Here is a 19,380-nt window from a genome sequence, read left to right on the forward strand (position 1 = left end):
GTACTATTCATCCCTTTTGTGTTTGAGACCTCAGTCACTGCGTAGTCTTGAGCAAATCATTTAACTTCTCTTAGCCTTATTTTCATTTCTAAAATTCAGGGTTGGACTAGATTTCCTCCTGCTCTTTTCTTTCTCAAAAGGTCTATGATTATTAATAATCTTTAAGGGAGACAGAGAATTTGATAGGCTCTAAAAGTTTCAAAACTCTTGTTGATCCCTATAGCCAGTCCTTTTAATTACCTTAGAACTAAGATTTACATAGTATCTTAAATAATGGAAAATCTGAAAAAAGTTATTTTATTCAGTTATGTTGATTTGAAACTCAGATTTGTACAGATATATTGTAATGTTGTATCTACTTGTCTTGGGTACTGATTGGGCATGATGTATCATTGTCAGTTTTTACAATATAAAATATGCTTTATAAACTAATAACTTTTTTTTTTTGGTCTAGAGATGAAATTCTTTTAATAGAAACTTCCTGCCCCACCCCCTTCCAGGAAACTTATTCTACCAATACATATATTTGTTCTGAAGTGTTATAGTTTGATGGTCTCCTGGGGCATTGAGTGATTAAGTGACTGTCCCACCAAGGACACAGAGTTTGGAATTGAACCCAGCTGTACTTATTCTAAGGTGGACTTTATCTACTAGGCCAATGCAGGAGTTTGCATTGATTGATCCCTCTTTGTGATGGGTTTTGTTTTTATTTTTTCATTGGAGATGGGGAGATAGGAGAGAGAAAATTATGTAATTATATCTTTTTATTTATTTCTCAGGACATCTTTATAAAGTGAATGTACCTGTTATGGTAACACAGACCCCTGGAGGAGCAAGTATCCTTCAGCATCCAATTCAGCAGATATTTCAGCAGCTTGGGCAACCTTCTATAATACAGACCAGTGTTCCACAGCTGAACCCAGCTTCACTTCAGGCAGCTGCTGAAAAATCACAAAGACTGGAAACTGTTCTCCCACAGCCCACAGTCCTCCATCCTGGGCCAGTGGAAAGAAAGCATTTAGAGAACTCAGCCACCAGTGAGACCCTTACACAGCCACCTGTGGGGAGTGAACACAAAACCACACCTGAGCTACTGTTAAGTCAGCAGCCTAATTCCTTGGAAAGCCCCCAGTATATGAATCTCCCAGGTGTCGTATTTACTCCACAGTCTTCTCAAACAGATTCTAGTGGGCAGCCAGTGGTTAGTGTTTCAGGTAGTATCACTCAAACTCTGGATGGTGAACAGCTCTCCTCGGGCTCTCAGGACTCTTTTCACCAGCAGTCTGATGCGGAGGTGCTTATTCTCAAGAACAGAATGGCTGAAAATAGTTCCCTAAAGCATCCTCACACCCTAGAAGAGCCTTGCAGTCTCCCTGCCTCAGAAGAGGTAATAATACTTTTGCTGTTCTGGGCTTCATTTCCTCATCTAGAAAGTAAAAGGGTAGAAGTTGATAATTTCAAAGGTTCTTTTGGCCCTAAATCTGTGATCCTAGAAGTTGTCTTACAGTTTTGAAGTCATAAGGTCAACTCAAAATTTTGAGTCTCTGGGTGAGGTTCCTTCTTTGAAGTTGTACTTAGGATCACTTTCATTTTTTGTTTTTGATATTCAGAATTTTCTATGTAATATGTAATATGTAATTATATCTTTTTATTTATGTAATTTCTATGTAATATGTAATAATAGTGCTCCAAGGTTTGCTATATGCTTTTTTATAGATTATCTTGCATGAACCTCACAACGATCTTGCGAAGTAGATACCACTGGTATGATCCCTGTTTGCTATTTAGAGAAGTTAAGTGACTTCTTAATGATCCCAAAGTTAGTGAGTGATAGAAGTGCTTAGCCTAGTGCCTGGCACATAGTAGATGCTTAAAAATGTTTGTTTATTAGTCATCAAGGTGGGAAATGAACCTATCTCTCTGACTTCATGTCCAATCTATCTATTCACTGTACCCCATCACATGATATCTTAGGTCACACTGAAAACATTACTGATGACAATACAACTTTGAAGAAGATGCATTTTTGCTAGGGAGATAGATTTAAGCCTCATGACTCTTATCTTGAATGAGGCTTAAATCTGTTACCCTTCCTTCCCTGATTTTCTGCTGTAAGAATTGGCCAGGTCACAAAAGGTAATGAAAGTACTATTCTAAACTGGTATTTTAAAGCATGACAAGGAACATCTCAAAATTTTGTGAAATAAATCCACAATTCTTTTCCTTGCTGTAAATGTTCTTTTCCATATTTCAGGTAAAAGTGCTCTATTGTCTGGAGAATTATCCAGTTTTAAGGAAGAATTTATGAAAAGCACACTTAAATCTATATTCCTTTCTAACTTAGTTTAATTTAACAGAATTCAAATCTGATGATTGTCACCTCAGTTTAAGAAATAGCTTTTAGGGGGCAGCTAGGTGGTGCAATGGATAGAGCACTAGTCCTGAAGTCAGGGAGGACCTGAGTTCAAATCTGGTCTCAGACACTTAACACTTTCTAGCAATATGACCCTGGGCAAGTCACTTAACCCCAATTGCCTCTATTAAAAAAATTAGCTTTTAAATTTTCTCTCCCCACTCCCAGAACTAGGTGGGATATCCAACAAAGGAAAAACAACATAGAGACATATAAATGATTCAAGATAATCAGAATTATTTTGAAAAAGAGAGAAAGGGTCATACATTCTCTTTTTCTGTCTATGATGTAGCTTAATTCCATTTTAGAGCTTCCACAATTAACTATGGAAGATACGATGTCATAGTTTTGGTTTTGTATTATATCTCTGGAAAACCTGAGTGAAATTATAGTTCCTGGTAGTGTGTGACAACCTAACATTTTATTTATAGGGTCCTTTGAACCCCCTGGATAAAATGGGAAAAGGTAAAGGATGCTAATTAGTATAAAAAATAGCAGGATACCAGGGACTAAAAGTGTTGATCAATTCTAAAATACCTTAAATTTTTTTCTTGATCTTTTGGTAAATTGACTTTTAGTCTTTGAAAAGTATTAAGTCAAATTTAAGAATATTTTTATTTCTTATGTTTCTAATTTTCCTTGTTTGAGTGCCTTTTTTTTTTTTCTTGACTTGGATTCTATTGTTGACCCAATGGAAGGAACCCCAATGGAAAAGGGTTAAGCATAACAAACAAACACATTGGTCATGTCTTTCTACATAGACTTCATTCCACATCTGCCATTTCTGAGTATTTTCTAAAGTCTCTGCATTTCTTATATGCGTATTCACTTAAAAATTTAATTAGAGCTCCTTAGAAAACATTTGGGCAAGAGAAAAAATTTATGCATTTATTTTGTATTCTTTTAATCACTTTTATTGCCATAAGAAGAAATATTTTCTTAACTGAATATTTAATGACTTACTTCACTATGTTCAATGTGTTAACCTTGCATTTACTACATAGAAAACACTATCTAGAAAAGCTGTACCATGTAATTTGAAAAATTCTGTTAAAGCTTGTTTCTGAAGATTCAAGACTTTTTAAAAAATATAGGTCCAATACCAGCTATTGAAAGGCACAGTCCTAGGTGTAGGGGGTTGCAAAGATGAAAAAAAAATCCCTTTTCTTCACTGTAAGAAAACCTAATACCAATAAAATTGAACTTGAATTATGGGGGAATATAATTCTTTGTAGAATAAAGGATCCTTGGCAGAAGAGATTTCACCATGACCTTCCTCTAAATCATTAGCTCTTGTGAATGACTTACAATTTGATTTGCAGAAAAATAAGTTTAAATATAACTTTAAGGGTATTTCTTTTACTTAAAGATGTGATCTGTAAATATAATGCTGGACTTGAGGTCAGGAAGACTTGAGTTGAAGTATTGTCTCAGATACCCTGGTCAAGTCATTTAACCTCTTACCCTTAATTTTCTCATCTGTAAAATTGAGAAAGGAAATACATTTCAGCATTGTTATAAGCATCAAATGAGAAATGTAAAGCATTTTGACAACTTTAAAAGTTCTATATAAATATATCCTTGATGTGTGTCTTAACATTAATTTATTATCTTTTTGGTGTGGCACTGTAAATTTAAGTGCTGAGATAGCAAATGTATATTTTTGAAAAATTAAGATTGCTTTTCAAACTCTTTCCAGTTAGTATGATATCTCTGAATTTTAAAGACATTGTTGCTATGTAAGGTGAACTTCTGGCTTGGAAAAAAATAAGCTTTTTTACACTTGGAATTCATATAATTCTGTGAAAAATTTGAAGCTCTATTGATAGAAAAGAAATTAATCAACAGTAGAAGGAGAAATAAGAATTGGAGATTTGTTAGAGTGATAGAAATGGGAATAGAGAATGGTGTAATTTAGAATAATACTTTTTAGTGAATGCATATATATATATATATATATATATATATATATTTTTTTTTTTAATGAATATCCTTTGGTGAATGTATTGTTGAGAAGGTTTAATGTAATGGAAAGGATACTTGCAATTAGATAACTTGGCTCTTCCAATATTGGTAAATTTAAAATCACTCTTAAGTTTGAAGTATATCTTCAAAGTCTTAGATTTTCAAATTTGAAAGGAATATAGGAGGCCATCCTAAATCTGAAAAAGTTTCCTCACAGTATATTTGATAAGCAGTTATTCAGCCCTTGCTCCTTCAAATAAGAGAGAGGCCACTTGCTCTGAAGGAAGCCTATTTCACTTTGGAGCAGCTTTAATTGTTTATGAAATTTTTCTTTACATTAAACTGAAATCTCTGGATTTCTCTGGAATTTAATGGAACAAGTCTCATCTCTCTTTCAGATGACAGCACTGCCTGTGCTTGAAGATAGCTACCCTATCTTCACTAATGCCTCTTTTCTGCAGGCAAAATATCACCAGGTCTTTCAACCAGCATTCACATGGATTCTCAGAGAATAGTGAAAAAAGCTTTGACTCTAGTGTCAGAGCAGGTGCCTCTGATTATTATCAGTGTGACATTGGATAAATCCTCTAGATTTCTTTTGTGGTCCCTCTCAACTCTACATCTGTGATCTTAGTTGCCTTCTTTTACATACTTTCCAATTTAAGGCCTTTTAAAAGTATTTCTTGAACTGGATTGAATATTCCAGATGTGGTTTGCCTAAGGCAGAATGAGTACTATTATCTCTCTTGTACTTGATTTAATATAGTCCATTAGCTTCCCCTCCTCCCCCACTTCCACATTGCTGACTCATATAGTTCTTATATGCCACTATAGATTTTCTTTTTTTAAACAGAATTGCTACTGTTTAACCAGCCTCACCCACTGTCATATACTTGTATTTGCATATAATTTTATAAGGACTCTGCTGTCCAGTGTGCTGGCTATGCTTTCAAGCTTTGTGATATGTGCTTATCAAATTTGCATACCATTTATAACATTATTCATGCTATTGATAAAAGTCTCAATCCACAGAGACCAAGAACAGATCCCTGTGATAGCTTACCAGTGTTCCTTCTAAACTCATAGCAAATCATTAATGACTTTGTGGGTTCCACCAGTTCCTAATCTACCCAATCATATTTTCCAGCGCCCTTCGCTCCATCTTCCATGGGAATAATCCTGGAGTCTTTCTTAAATGCTTTGCTGAATCATGATAAACTATGTATATGACATAATCTTGTTGTAATAGACTAGTAATACTTTCAGGAAAAGAAATGAGGTTAGTCTGGCATGATCTTTTCTTGATGAAGTCATGCTGTTTTTCTCTGATTCCTTTTCTAGATATTCATTAGCTGTCCTTTCAATAATATATGCTAGAATTTTCTCAGGGAATAAATTTGAACTCAGTGGTCTCTAGTTTGCAGATTCCATTTTCCTTTTTATTTTGAAAATCAAGAAAATATTCTCTCTTTAGTCCTGGGATACCTCTTCATGATTGTTCATATATCACTGACAGTGGCTCTTTTATCAATTCTCTTTGTACCTAGGGACATAATTCATCTGGAACAGATTATTTGAACTCTTCACACAGGTAGGTACTCTATTCCTTATTACCTATCATGGACCTCAGCTCCATAGAATCCCTTTTAGTCTCTCCTTTCCAGTCTGAAGATCACTCTTCTTGGTCAAGGAAACAGAAATAAGAATTGAGAAACTTTTCATTGTCTTTAACATTTGCCATTGTTCCTTCCCCTCAGAACTATGGATGCCCTTTCTTTGCTCTTCCTGTTTCCCTTTCCTCTTCTTCTTTCCATCTCTGATTGTTATGCTTAACTCTTTTCCATCTTAACATGACAGGGTGTTGTTCTTGTATCCAGCTCTTGTTCATTGCCCTGGATTCGACCTCCTTTATGTATCTTTTAAACATCTGAGTTGGTAGGGATTTGTCAGTACGTACACATCTATCTTTTTGGATTACTCTTCTTTTTCCTTCTCATTGGAATTGTTGTTTCTTATGTCCTTAGAGTTTCCCACCCCTCCTATACTAACTTTACCCATAGAATTTTAGTCTATGGAATTCTACCTCTGCAATTCTGTACCTTTTGAAATTTCTTCTCCTTTGATTTAGGATCCATATTATAGTGTTCTCAATTGGCCTTTTCTATGATAAACTTTAGGTAGTGGAGTAGTCACTTTCTTCAAAGGTTCTCATCTTTTCTGCCTTAGCAACCAATTCCTTCTGGTTGGAGAAATTCAGATTCACTCAAGTAACAAACATTTATTAAACATTTAGTATGTGCCAGGCGCTTATAATACAGGTACAAAGAATGAAACAATCATCACTGTCAAAGAGTTTACATTTTAATAGCGGAGAGAAGAGGAGGTGCAGTGAAAAATAGAGGACCTGAGTTAAAATAGCCCATTATGTTTTCAACTTGGGCCTCACTTAATCCCTTTAGGGTCTCAGTTTTCTCAGTTATAAAGACAGGATTGGATTAGATGTGCTCTTGGATTGCTTTTAGCTCTAGATCTCTGATCCTGTTATAAATGTCCTACACAAATTAATATGGAATAATTATAAATGAATACAAAGTGATTATGGGAAATATTTTGGGAGGAAGAACAGTAGGGATTCGGGAACTGCTTCAATGGACAATGTGGTGGTCAAGTTCCTTTTTGAAGGAAGAAATAGATTCTTAGAGGTAAAGGCAAGAAAGAAGTATATTCAGGAGTGTAGGTATGGCTGGTGCAAAGGCACAGAGCTAGAAGATGGGAATCTTATTTGTGAGGAAGAGAAACAACCTATTTTTGCTAGTTTGTCTGGGTTGAAGCATGTGGGAGGGGTAATGATATACAGTGAGATTAGAAAAATGAATTGGATTGCAAAGGTGTTTTAAAAACCAAATAGAAGTTTACCTTTTTTATCCTGGGAATAAGAATTCTCAACCTTTTCCATTAATTTATTTTTAGAAAAGGATGATAACCTTTCAGTTCAATTGATTTCCTTTGTATTTTATTGGTTTATGTTTACAATACAATACATAAAATTGGAAAGCACTTCATTTTATAATACTTAAAAACATTCTGAGAAGGGGTTCATGTTGTATTCTGAGAAGGACTTCACTAGATTGCCAAAAGGGTTCTTGATTCAAAAAATATGTTAAGAATCCCTGTCCTAGGGACAATAAGAGTATTATGATTTGGTTAGACTCATGCCTTAGGGAAATCATTTTAGTTGCTTTGAGACATGAAGTAAGATACTTTGAAGCTATGTGGAAAATGGAGAAAAGAAAAATTTGAGGAACAACCAATTAGGCTGTGAAGAGTTCTGGTGAGAGATGATGAAGGCTCAGATTATTAGTCTTGTAAGTTAGAGAAAGAAGAAAGATGGAAAAGATGTGGAAGCCACATCAAGATTTGGTAATTGGTTGCATATGGGCCTGAGGGAGAGCTAGAAGCTGAACCTAATGCAGAAGCTGCATACCTTAAAAAGACAGAAAGATGATGCCCTCAACAGAAAAAGGGAAGATGGAAATTGGGTTGATTTGGGAGACAAAAATGTGTTCTGTTTTAGATGTTTGAAATGCCTATGGGATATTTAGTGGGAATTATCTAATAGGTAGTTATTGATGTTGGACTGGAACTCAGGAGAGAGATACAGGTTGTGTGTGTGTGTGTGTATTTTGCTGAGGCACTTGGGGTTAAGTGACTTGCCTAGGGTCACACAGCTAGAAAGTGTTAAGTGTCTGAGGCCAAATTTGAACTCGGGTCCTCCTGATTTTGGGGCTGGTGCTCCATCCACTGCACCACCTAGCTGCCCCTCTCTCTTTCTCTCTCTCTCTCTCTCTCTCTGATTTACATAGAGATAATTGAACTCATGGGAACTGATAAGATCACCAAGAGAGACAGAGGGAGAGAAGAAAAAGAGGGCCTGGGATAAAGATTTGAAGAACACACAAGATTGTGGGGTATGATGATAGTAGATGACTACAACTGATGTCCTCCTCACCTATCTGGCTACTCTTAGTTATAGAGAGCCATAAGTCTGGAGAAGTATACTTGAAACAAGGTGTTAACTTGGTGGAATTGATGAGATAATGGTTCTCTAGTTCACATATATCTAATATGATATAATGATTCAATCACTCTAGATTGGCTTATACTCAGTATACTGTAATGATGTAATTGTAAGAGAGTATTTAAAGGCTGAGGGAACTGGGGATAAAGTCAGAACTCAGATTGAGACTGGGTAAGACTACAGACACAGACTGAGAAGGAGACAAGAAAGACTTTGGACTCTATTCTTGTCCATCTTCATGGTGTCTATCCTGCTGAGATCAAGGCCCTTCTGGAGGACCTCCAGAAAGTTAGCCCGAACATTACACTTAGTTGTCACAGAAGATTAGAGGTTGGAGTATCCAGGTGGCGAGTGTGGTCAGTAGTGATTCCTAGTTCTGTCATAACCCTGGCTGTTAAAGTGAGGTCCTTTCTTCCTTCTCTCTGCCTCAAAGTCTCTTACTTCATTTGAATGGTAGCTCAAGCACCAATGTTCCTATGTGCCAGGAATTATCCAGGTGGGAGGCATCTCCTATTTTTTATTACTTTTCTTCTTAAAAAATGAATTTCTTTTCAGTATATTTTTTTTTGTCCCACCTCATTGGAAACTAAACAAATCTCCTATAGCAAATATGTATATTTAAGTACAATAAAATCCTGTATTGGCCATATTTAACAAATACAATTCTTTTTTTTTATCATTTTTTAATATAGCTTTTTATTTACAAGATATATGCATGGATAATTTTTCAGCATTGACAATTGCAAAACCTTTTATTCCAATATTTCCCCTCCTTTCCCCTCTCCCTCTCCCCAGATGGCAGGTAGACCAATACATGTTAAATATGTTAAAGTATATTTTAAATTATATATATCCATACAGTTATTTTGCTGTACAAAAATAACCAGACTTTGAAATAATGTACACTTAACCTGTGAAGGAAATCAAAAATCCAGGCGGACATATTTTTGAGGGATTGGAAATGCTATGTTGTGATCCACGCTCATTTTCCAGAGTTCTTTCACTGGGTGTAGCTGGTTCTATTCATTACCAAACAAATAGAACTGATTTGGTTCATCTCATTGTTGAAGATGGCCACGTCCATCAGAATTGATCATCATATAGTATTGTTGTTGAAGTATATAATGATCTCCTGGCCCTGCTCATTTCACTCAGCATCAGTTCATGTAAGTCTCTCCAAGCCTCTCTGTATTCATTCTGCTGGTCATTTCTTTTCTTTTTTCTTTCTTTTTTTTTTTTTAAATAACTTTTTATTGACAGAACCCATGCCAGGGTAATTTTTTACAGCATTATCCCTTGCACTCACTTCTGTTCTGATTTTTCCCCTCTCTCCTTCCGCCTCCTCCCCCAGATGGCAAGCAGTCCTTTACATGTTAAATAGATTACAGTATATCCTAGATACAATATATGTTTGCAGAACCAAACAGTTCTCTTGTTGCACAGGGAGAATTGGATTCAGAAGGTAAAAATAACCAGGAAGAAAAAAAAATGCAAGCAGTTTGCATTCATTTCCCAGTGTTCTTTCTTTGGGTGTAGCTGCTTCTGCCCATCCTTGATCAATTGAGACTGAATTAGCTCTCTTTATCGAAGAGATCCACTTCCATCAGAATACATCCTCAAACAGTATCATTGTTGAGGTATATAATGATCTCCTGGTTCTGCTCATTTCAATTAGCATCAGTTCATGTAAGTCTCGCCAGTCCTCTCTGTATTCATCCTGCTGGTCATTCCTTACAGAACAGTAATATTCTATAACATTCATATACCGCAATTTACTCAACCATTCTCCAATTGATGTTTCAAGAATTTTCTGGAATTGTTGATTATTTCATTGACCAGAATTCATGTCTTTCCAACACATTTATATTTATATTTATGGTTTATAATATATTTGTATAAATTGTCTGGCGCTTATTTAATTCTGCATCAGAATGTAAATGTCTACCTAAGTTTTCTCTGAAATAATCCCCTTCATCATTTCTTAAAGCACAATAATAGTCCATTAAATTCATATTCCATAGTTTATTCAGCTATTCCCCAAGTTCCCCTTTCTTAGTTTCCAGTTTTTTACCTCTGCAAAAAGATGTTATAAATATTTTTATAATATACTTCTGTGTTTGTTTACTTTTGTATGTTGTATACATAATCTGTTCCACTGTTCTATAATAGAATTCTTGATAATTAGACTGGCATAGCAGTGAATAAAAAAAAATTAATTCAGGTAATATCATAATTTTCATTATATTGCCACAGGACAGGACTGGATAAATTAATATTTCTCTAATTTATTTAAGTCTATATTTTAAAATAGACTTTATATAATTGTATTCATATAGTTCCTGTGTTGGTTTTACTCCCAATTTGGTAGACTCTCAAGTATTTTTATACATTCTATAATTATTTTCAATCAAATATTTTTTTCACTTACTGATAGAAATTGAATAATTCACTTATTTTTTTCAATTACATGCACAGATAGTTTTCAGCATTCATTTTTGTAATATTTTGAGTTTCAGATTTTTCTTCCTCCTTCCCTTTTCTTCCCCTACCCCTCCTCAAGAAATAATAATCTGACATAGGCTATACATGTACAATCATATTAAATATATTTTCATATCAATTATGTTGTAAAAGAAGAATCAAAACAAAAGATAAATCCCATGAGAAAGGAAAAAATTGGGCGGGAAAAAGTAAAACTAATATGCTTCTGTCTGCCTTCAGACTCCATAGCTCTTTCTCTGGATGTAGATGTTATGTTCTGTCACAGGTCTTTTAGAATTGTCTGTATTGCTGTATTGTGGAGAAGAGCTAAGAATATCACAGTTTATCACATAATGTTGCTGTTATTATATACAATGTTCTTCTGGTTCTGCTCACTTTACTCAGCTTCAGTTCATATACATTTTTCCAGGCTTTTTTTGAAATCTTCCTGCTTATGATTTCTTATAGCTCATTAATATTTCATTACATTCATATACCACAACTTGTTCAGTCATTTTCCAATTAATGGGCATCTCCTCAGTTTCCCATTCTTTGTCACCACAAAAATAGCTGCTATAAATATTTTTGTACAAATGGGCCCTTTTTCCTTTTTTATGATCTCTTTGGAATACAGACCTAGGAGTGGTATTGCTGGATCAAAGTGTATGGCACAATTTTGTAGCCCTTTGGCCGTCGTTGCAAATTGCTCTACACAATGGTTGCATCAGTTTACAACTTCATTAATTTTAGTTTAACCTATTCCATCCACCACTCTTATTTCTTACCTAGTATCAAATGATTTTGATGATTACTGCTTTATAAATATAGTTTGAGATCTGTCAGACTAGACTACTTGCATTTTTAAAAATTTAGTTCCTTGATATTCTTAACCTTTTATTCTCCCAGATGAATTTTATTATTTTTTTCTGTCTCTTAAAATTTTTTTTTGGTAATTTGATTGGTATGCCACTGAATAAGTAGATTAATTTATGTAGAATTGTAATTTTTATATTACCTCTGATTGCTCACGTGCAATGGTTTTTTTTTTTTTCATTTTAGATCTGACTTGTATGAAAATTGTATTCATATAATTCAAAATTGTGTAATTGTTCATATAGTTTCTGACTTTGTCCTTTTTGACTTTTTATTTTTTTATTTTAAATTTTTTCTGGTTATACATGTAAATTCATTTTTAATACATATTTCTTTTCAAATCATATTGGGAAAGAAAAATCAGAACAAAAGGGAAAAACATTGAGTGAAAAAGCCAGAAAAAGAAAAAAATGTTAACATAACATATGTTTTACATTTAGTCTCCATAGTTCTTTCTCTGGATACAGAGTTTATTGGGATTGCCTGATACCACTGAAGCACTGAGAAGAAAGAACCAAGTCTTTCCTAATTGATCATAACACTTTCTTGCTATTACTGTGTACAATATATTCCTGGTTCTGCTTGTTCCGATCAGCATCAGTTTGTGTAATTCTTTTCAGACCTTTCTAAAATCAGCTTGTTCCCATTTTTTATTGAACAGTAATATTCCATTACTTTCCTATACCATAACTTATTCAGCCATTCACTGATTGATGGGCATCTACTTATTTTCCAATTCTTTGCTACCACAAAAAGAGCTGCTTTGAACATTTTTACACATGTGGATCCTTTTCTCTCTTTTATGATTTCCTTGGGATACAGACCCAGGCACTACTGGAGCAAAAGGTTTATATAGACACAAGCCAAATTGCTCTCCAGAAAGGTAGGATCATTTCACAACTCCACTGACAATACATTAGTGTCTCGGTTTTGTCACATCTCCTCCAACATTTATCATTATCTTTTCCTATCATCTTAGCCAATTTGAGAGGTGTGAAGTGGTACCTGAAAAGTTGTTTTAATTTTCATTTCTCTAAGCAATAGTGATTTAGATTATAGATGGCTTTAATTTCATCATCTGAAAATTGTCTGTTTATATCCTTTGACCATTTTATTCCTTACATATTTTAGAAATGAGGCATTTATCAGAAACAAAAAGATTTTTCCCCAGTTTTATATTTCCCTTTTAATCTTTTTTATGTTGGTTTTCTTTGTGCAACAACTTTTTAATTTAATGTAATTGAAGTTGTCTATTTTGCATTTTATAATGTTCTCTTGTTCTTTTTTGGTCATAAATTCCTCCCTTCTCCAAAGATCTGATAGGCAAACTATCCCTTGTTCTCATAATTTGCTTATGGTATCACTCTATACACCCAAATCATGTACCCATTTTGTTCTTATTTTGATATGAGATGTGAGATGAAGGTCTGTGTTGAGGTTTTGACATTATTTTCCAGTTTTCCCAGCAGTGAAATAGTGAATTCTCATCCCAGAAGCTTGAGTTTGGGGATTTATCAAATGCTACATCACTATAGTCATTGATTGTGTCATGTGTTACTAACCTATTCTACTGATCTACCATTCTATTTCTTAGCCAGTACTAGATCATTTTGATAACTGCTACTTTATAATATAGTTTTAGATCTGATACTGCCAGACTACCATCCTTTATATTTTTTTCATTAATTCTCTTGATATTCTTGCCCTTCTGTTCTTTCAGATGAATTTTGTTGTTATTTTTTCTAGCTCTATAAAATAATTTTTTTTGATAGTTTGGTATACCGAATAAGTAGACCAATTTAGGTAGAATTGTCATTTTTATTATACTAGTTTGGCCTATCCATGTGCAATGGATTTTTCCACTTGTTTAGATTTGACTTTGTGTGAAAATTGTGTAAAAATTATGTAAATGTTCATATAGTTCTTAGGTTTGTCTTGACAGGTAGACTCACAAATATTTTATATTGTCTACAGTTATTTTAAATAGACTTTTTCTTTGTACCTTTTTCTGATGAGCTTTGTTGGTAACATACAGAAATGTTGATAATTTATTTGGGTTTATATTACACACTTCAGCTATGCTAAAGTTAATAATTTCAAGTAGTTTTTTAATCAGTTCTCTAGGATTCTCTTAAGTATACCATAAGTTATCTGCAGTGTGTGATAGTTTTGTTTTCTCATTGTTTATTCTAATCCCTTCAGTATCTTTTTCTTTTTTTATTGCTAAAGCTAACATTTCTAGTATAATATTGAATAATAGTGGTGATACTATTTTTTACCCCTTGTTTTACTCCTGTTCTTATTTGAAATTCTTCTAGCTTATTCCCATTATATATAATGCTTATTGATGACTTTAGATAGAGGGTACTTAACCTTTTAGGAATGTGTCCTCTATTTCTACCTCTCTGTTCTTAATAAGAATGGGTAGTGTATTATGTTGAAAGCTTTTCCTGATCTATTAAGTTAATCATATGATTTCTATTAATTTTTTTTATTGATATGGTCCACTATGCTGATGTTTTCCTGATATTGAATCAATTCTGCATTGGCATAGTATTGGGGGAGATAGAAGGGCATATAGATTAAGGAGAATGGGATAACGAGGAATAAGGTGGGTAAATTCAAGATAATAAGGGAGAAGTCTAGGAGGGCAAGATGAGGAATAGAAGTAAAGCAGAGAAGTTAGCAGGGGTAGGAAATCAGGGAAATGCAAACATAATAAATATGAATAGAATGTATTAAAAAAAGTAGGGGTGGTAATTATTTATCTTAGATAAAGTTAAAACTAAAATAGATCTAATCAAAAGAGAAAAATAGGGAAACTACAACATATGTCAACTGTACTAATATTGTTTTAGACTATTTAAAGTAGCTAGATAGCATAAATTTGGAATACTACTGTATTGTAGGAAATGATGAGTTGGTGGATTTAGAAAAATCTGGAAAGATTTGTACTTATGATGGTTGATGTTATCCACCTTTTGAGAAACAAAGGATAAGCACACATATTTATAATTATCTTTTGCACAAGAAAAATCGGATTTAGAAAGAAGGTAAAAATGACCTGGGAAGAAAAACAAAAATGCAAGCAAAGAACAACAGAAAGAGTGCAAATGCTATGTTGTCATCTACACTCATTTCCCAGAGTTCTTTCTCTGGGTGTAGTTGGTTCTGTTCATCACTGATCGATTGGAACTGATTTGGATCTTCTCATTGCCAAAGATAGCCACTTCCATCAGAATTGATCCTCACATAGTATTGTTGTTGAAGTGTACGATGATCTCCTGGTTCTGCTCATTTCACTCAGCATCAGTTCGTGTAAGTCTCGCCAGTCCTCTCTGTATTCATCCTGCTGGTCATTTCTTACAGAACAATAATATTCCATAACATTCATATATCACAATTATTCAGCCATTCTCCAACTGATGGGCATCCACTCAGTTTGCAGTTTCTGGACACTACAAAAAGGGCTGCCACAAACATTTTTGCACATGTGGATCCCTTTTCCTCCTTTAAGATCTCTTTGGGATATAAGCCCAATAGTAACACTGTTGGGTCAAAGGGTATGCACAGATTGATGACTTTTTGAGCATAGTTCCAAATTGCTCTCCAGAATGGCTGAATTCATTCACAATTCCACTAACAATGTATTTATGTCCCTGTTTTCCCGCATCCTCTCCAACATTCATCGTCATCTTTTCCTATCATCTTAGCCAATCTGACAGGTGTGTAGCAGTGTCTTAGAGTTGTCTTAATTTGCATTTCTCTGATCAATAGTGATTTTGGAGCACCTTTTCATATGAGTAGAAATAGTTTCAATTCCATCATCCAAAAATTGAGACAGTAATTTCTTTTAGGGCAGGAAGGCTTTATTACCTTTGGTTGCTACTCATTATAAATTCAGTGATCTATTTCAAGTTAGTTCAATATTTTATATATACCCACATATATGTATTTAATCAATCAAGATGTACATACTGAACATCTATTATGTGCCATCCACTGGGATTACAAAACAAGGAATGATATGATGAAATAATCCTTATTTGCAAGGGGTTTATATTCCAAGTTGTTTGTCCTTTGTACTCAAAGAGGCTCCAATGGACATCGTGATGATAGGTCAGTGTACAGTGTATGCAGTTGCAGCTGATTGTTGGAATCCTTACAAAGTCATTAGACAATAATTACCTAATTAGCATGGTTCAGTGTGATGATCTGATCCTACGAGGAGATGTTATGGGCCAGAACTTGAAACAAGGTACTAAGTGGAATTGAGACAATGTTTAAATCTAGTTTAGAATTGATTTAATCCTACAACAAATAATGATTTCCCAGTGATATAATGATTGGTGTGTACTCAGTGTACAGCATATAAGCAAGAAGCTCTCAGAGCCAGGGACAGAAGCCCACTCTTGGAGGCAGAGATAGATTCATTCCATATTCCATCTTTGTGCTGGCTGGAGACATTCAGAGGGAACTAGGGGCTGAAGCTCAAGACTTTGAAGGACACAATAGGACTGGACTTTAACTCCTGGCTGCATTTGAAGTGATTATTACTCTGAACTGAAACTAAGGCTGCCTCTAGAAACCTCCCCAAGAAACCTGCTCCCAGAAAGAATGATTATATTATAAAAAAGAAGAGAACACCACAGCTGATTATTGCAGTATGAGCAGGTTGGGCACAAATAGTCTATATGACCCTTTGGGAGGAAGATGTCTCGACAGTGTGCACCTCCTGGTTCTTTTTTAGCTCCCACAATTCTGCTTTGCTCCAGGGCACAGTGTTTTCTTTGTTGCAGGTTTGCCATGCTGGAAACCTGTGCCGGTGTCTCTTCATGTCTCACAATTGACAGCAGAGTTTTTTCAGAGAAACCTTGAGAATGTCCTCCTTCTACAACCTTGTGAGCACTTGCCATGTGTCAATTCTTCATAAAATAATCTTTTAGGCACATGTTTGGCACTTGCACAGTGTGGCCCGCCCGTCTGAGATGCACTCTGAAGTTCAGTGTGAGAAAGGACCTTAGTGTGCTATACCTGGTTGGGCCATCCTCAGAATCGCCCTAAGACAGTACAGATGGCAGTGTTCGGTGTTCCAGCGTGGCGCAGGGGGCCTGGGCCTATCTTAGAAGCACAGTGGCTCTGCAGGCAGCCCGACGCCTCTCCCTGTCACACTCTTGGAGCCTCCCAATGGTGAGCTAGCTCCCCAACCTTATCTCTGGGCACCCTGAAAGGTACACTGCCCGGGCAAGTGACTTACCCACAGCATCCAATATTTCTCCATTTGCTGGAACTGATGATCCCAGCATTCATGGGGTGGGGACGGCTTGTGGAGAATCTTGGTTTTCTTGGGGCCGATTATTAGGCCAAAATCAGCACAGGCAGCAGAGAATCGCTCTGTTCTTGGTTGTGCACGATCTTGGAGTGCAGGATTGTCTGTGAACAAAAGCTTGTGCATTTTAGTCTGGACTCGGCTTTCGAGTTAGTTTATCATCCGTGTGGTAGTTGGTCTTGATCCTGACAATACAGTTGAAACCTTCATGTTAAAAGGTATAAAGCAAGCACTCAGCCTTGGTTCACTCCTAACTGGCAAAGCATGAGACCTGCTTTGATTATTCAGAATCCCTCCAAGCGCGCCATCATGAAACTGGCATTCCACACTGATGAACTTTTCTAAGCAACCAGATTTTGCCATGATTTTCCACAGGCCCTCACGATTGAGGGTATTGGAGGCCTTGGTTAGATTGATGAACATTGTGCATAGACTATGTTGTGCCTTTGGCATTTTTCCTGAAGTTTTTGAGAAGTAAACATTAAGTTAACTGTTCTTCAGCTCTTTCTGAAGCTATACTTGAAGACCATATTCCAGGTAAAGATCAGTCTGTTTAGGAGAACTCGCTGGCAGAGACTGAGAAGATTCCTTCTCTCCCCACTGTGGTTGTTACAGTACAACTTATTTCATTTTCCTTTATGTAGTTGAATAATCTGGCATTGCTGATCTTCTGGAGAATAACCTCTTCTTTTCATATAGCTTGGAAGATTTCAGTCAGCATTTATGAGCAGTTCACCCCCTGTCTTGTAGGTCTCTGCTGGATGGAATCAGCCCCAGGTGCTTTGCCACACAAGAGGAGCCTAGTGATATTCAAAACCTCTTCTTCAGTGGAAGTTGTACTAGAGAGAGATTGACGTCAATCTGAGGTAAATGGGCAGTGACTTCAGACTTCATTGTAGATGGTCTGTTGTGAATACTATGGAAGTGTTCAGCCCATCCCTTCAGGATCATGTCCTTATCATTGATCAGTATGGTTCTATCATGGCTGAGTAGTTGAGATGCACCAAAGGTCATTGGCTCATAAATAGCTTTCAGATCATAAGAAAAAATGCCTTTGGATTGTTATTATCAATGTAAATCTGAATTTCATCTGGATTTCTTATTGAGCCAAGCATCCACCATTTTCCTAAGCTTTGATTGCACATTATTTTTGATAGAGTTAAATGCTGAGGTGGATGAACTATCCTGCTGGGAAGACTCTGTAGAGTTCTCATTTTTTTACTTCCTATTTTCTGAATTCCCCATCATTTTCATCACACAAGTCCTGATGCTTAAAAGTGTTCTGGTCCAGATGAGTAAAAAACCAAATCTTTGAAATTCCTTTTCTGCACTACTGTTGCCAATTGCTTTCCTTCCAAATAAGCCAGAAAGAGCTCCCCCATGAGAAGCACATTCATTTGTTGATATTGTCTTCTGGTAGTTATTTTGCCTTGGGACTACTGCTTTTGTTGAATTGGAGAGAATGTCTATGATTGTTCTAGCACTCTGTACCACATATCACCTTTGTCACTTTCATATCTGTGTCTCTTTTCTTTGCAATGTCATAGTCTATTAAATGCCCTTGTTTGCCACAAGGGCACATCCACATAGTTTTGTTGAATTTAAGTAAATGGAACACAGTGTTGGTGAGAAGATCATGAGACACACACATCTTCACTAATAAGTAAGTGATAGTTACTATTGCTTTTTCTGACTCCATTCCTCCTAAGTACTCTCTGCCCTATCTGTGCCTATTGTAGCATTATAATTACCCAGAATTAAAAGTTCGTATTCTTACTTATCTTTGCCTTCTTTTGGGAGACTTACAAGTTTATTGTCTAGATAAAATTTTATTTTGAAACCTACACTAATTTCACAGTGTTCCCTGTCACTGTGACCACTCCATAAAAACAGGTTTCCAGTTCCAATTTTGTTAGGCTGGTCTTCATTTACTAGCCTTATTGCACTCAGGGCTGTCATTTGGATGTGATACCTATATAGTTCTCATTCAACAAGCTATTCATCTTCAAGGTCTGCTGGATTTCATATTTTCCATAAGCATACACACATTCCACATACCAATTGTGAGTAGAATCGTCTCTGCAAAAAGTTTTTGTCTGTGTTTTTGTGTTTTGACTTCAGTGTAGGATCCCCACCTCTTGTGGTAAGGCGGCTAGGGTTAGGTGAAACAGTTAATTTTTAGGGCTCCTTTTTTAGCCCCTTTCTGATGTCAAGAGGTGAGTATTATGGTCCTCAAGAAGA

The 19,380-nt window shown here is 35.6% G+C and overlaps 1 protein-coding gene across 1 annotated transcript in view; it reads left to right on the forward strand.

The window, feature by feature from the left end:
* GTF2A1L (general transcription factor IIA subunit 1 like) overlaps positions 1–19,380 on the forward strand; it is a 48,709-nt gene that overhangs the window by 21,907 nt on the left and 7,422 nt on the right. The window contains exon 6 of the mRNA XM_051975240.1: positions 780–1,387. Within this exon, the coding sequence (XP_051831200.1) occupies positions 780–1,387 (608 nt within the window). The remainder of the gene's footprint in view (positions 1–779; positions 1,388–19,380) is intronic.

This window comes from Antechinus flavipes, chromosome 2 (assembly GCF_016432865.1).
Source record: "Antechinus flavipes isolate AdamAnt ecotype Samford, QLD, Australia chromosome 2, AdamAnt_v2, whole genome shotgun sequence".
Lineage (NCBI taxonomy): Eukaryota > Metazoa > Chordata > Mammalia > Dasyuromorphia > Dasyuridae > Antechinus > Antechinus flavipes.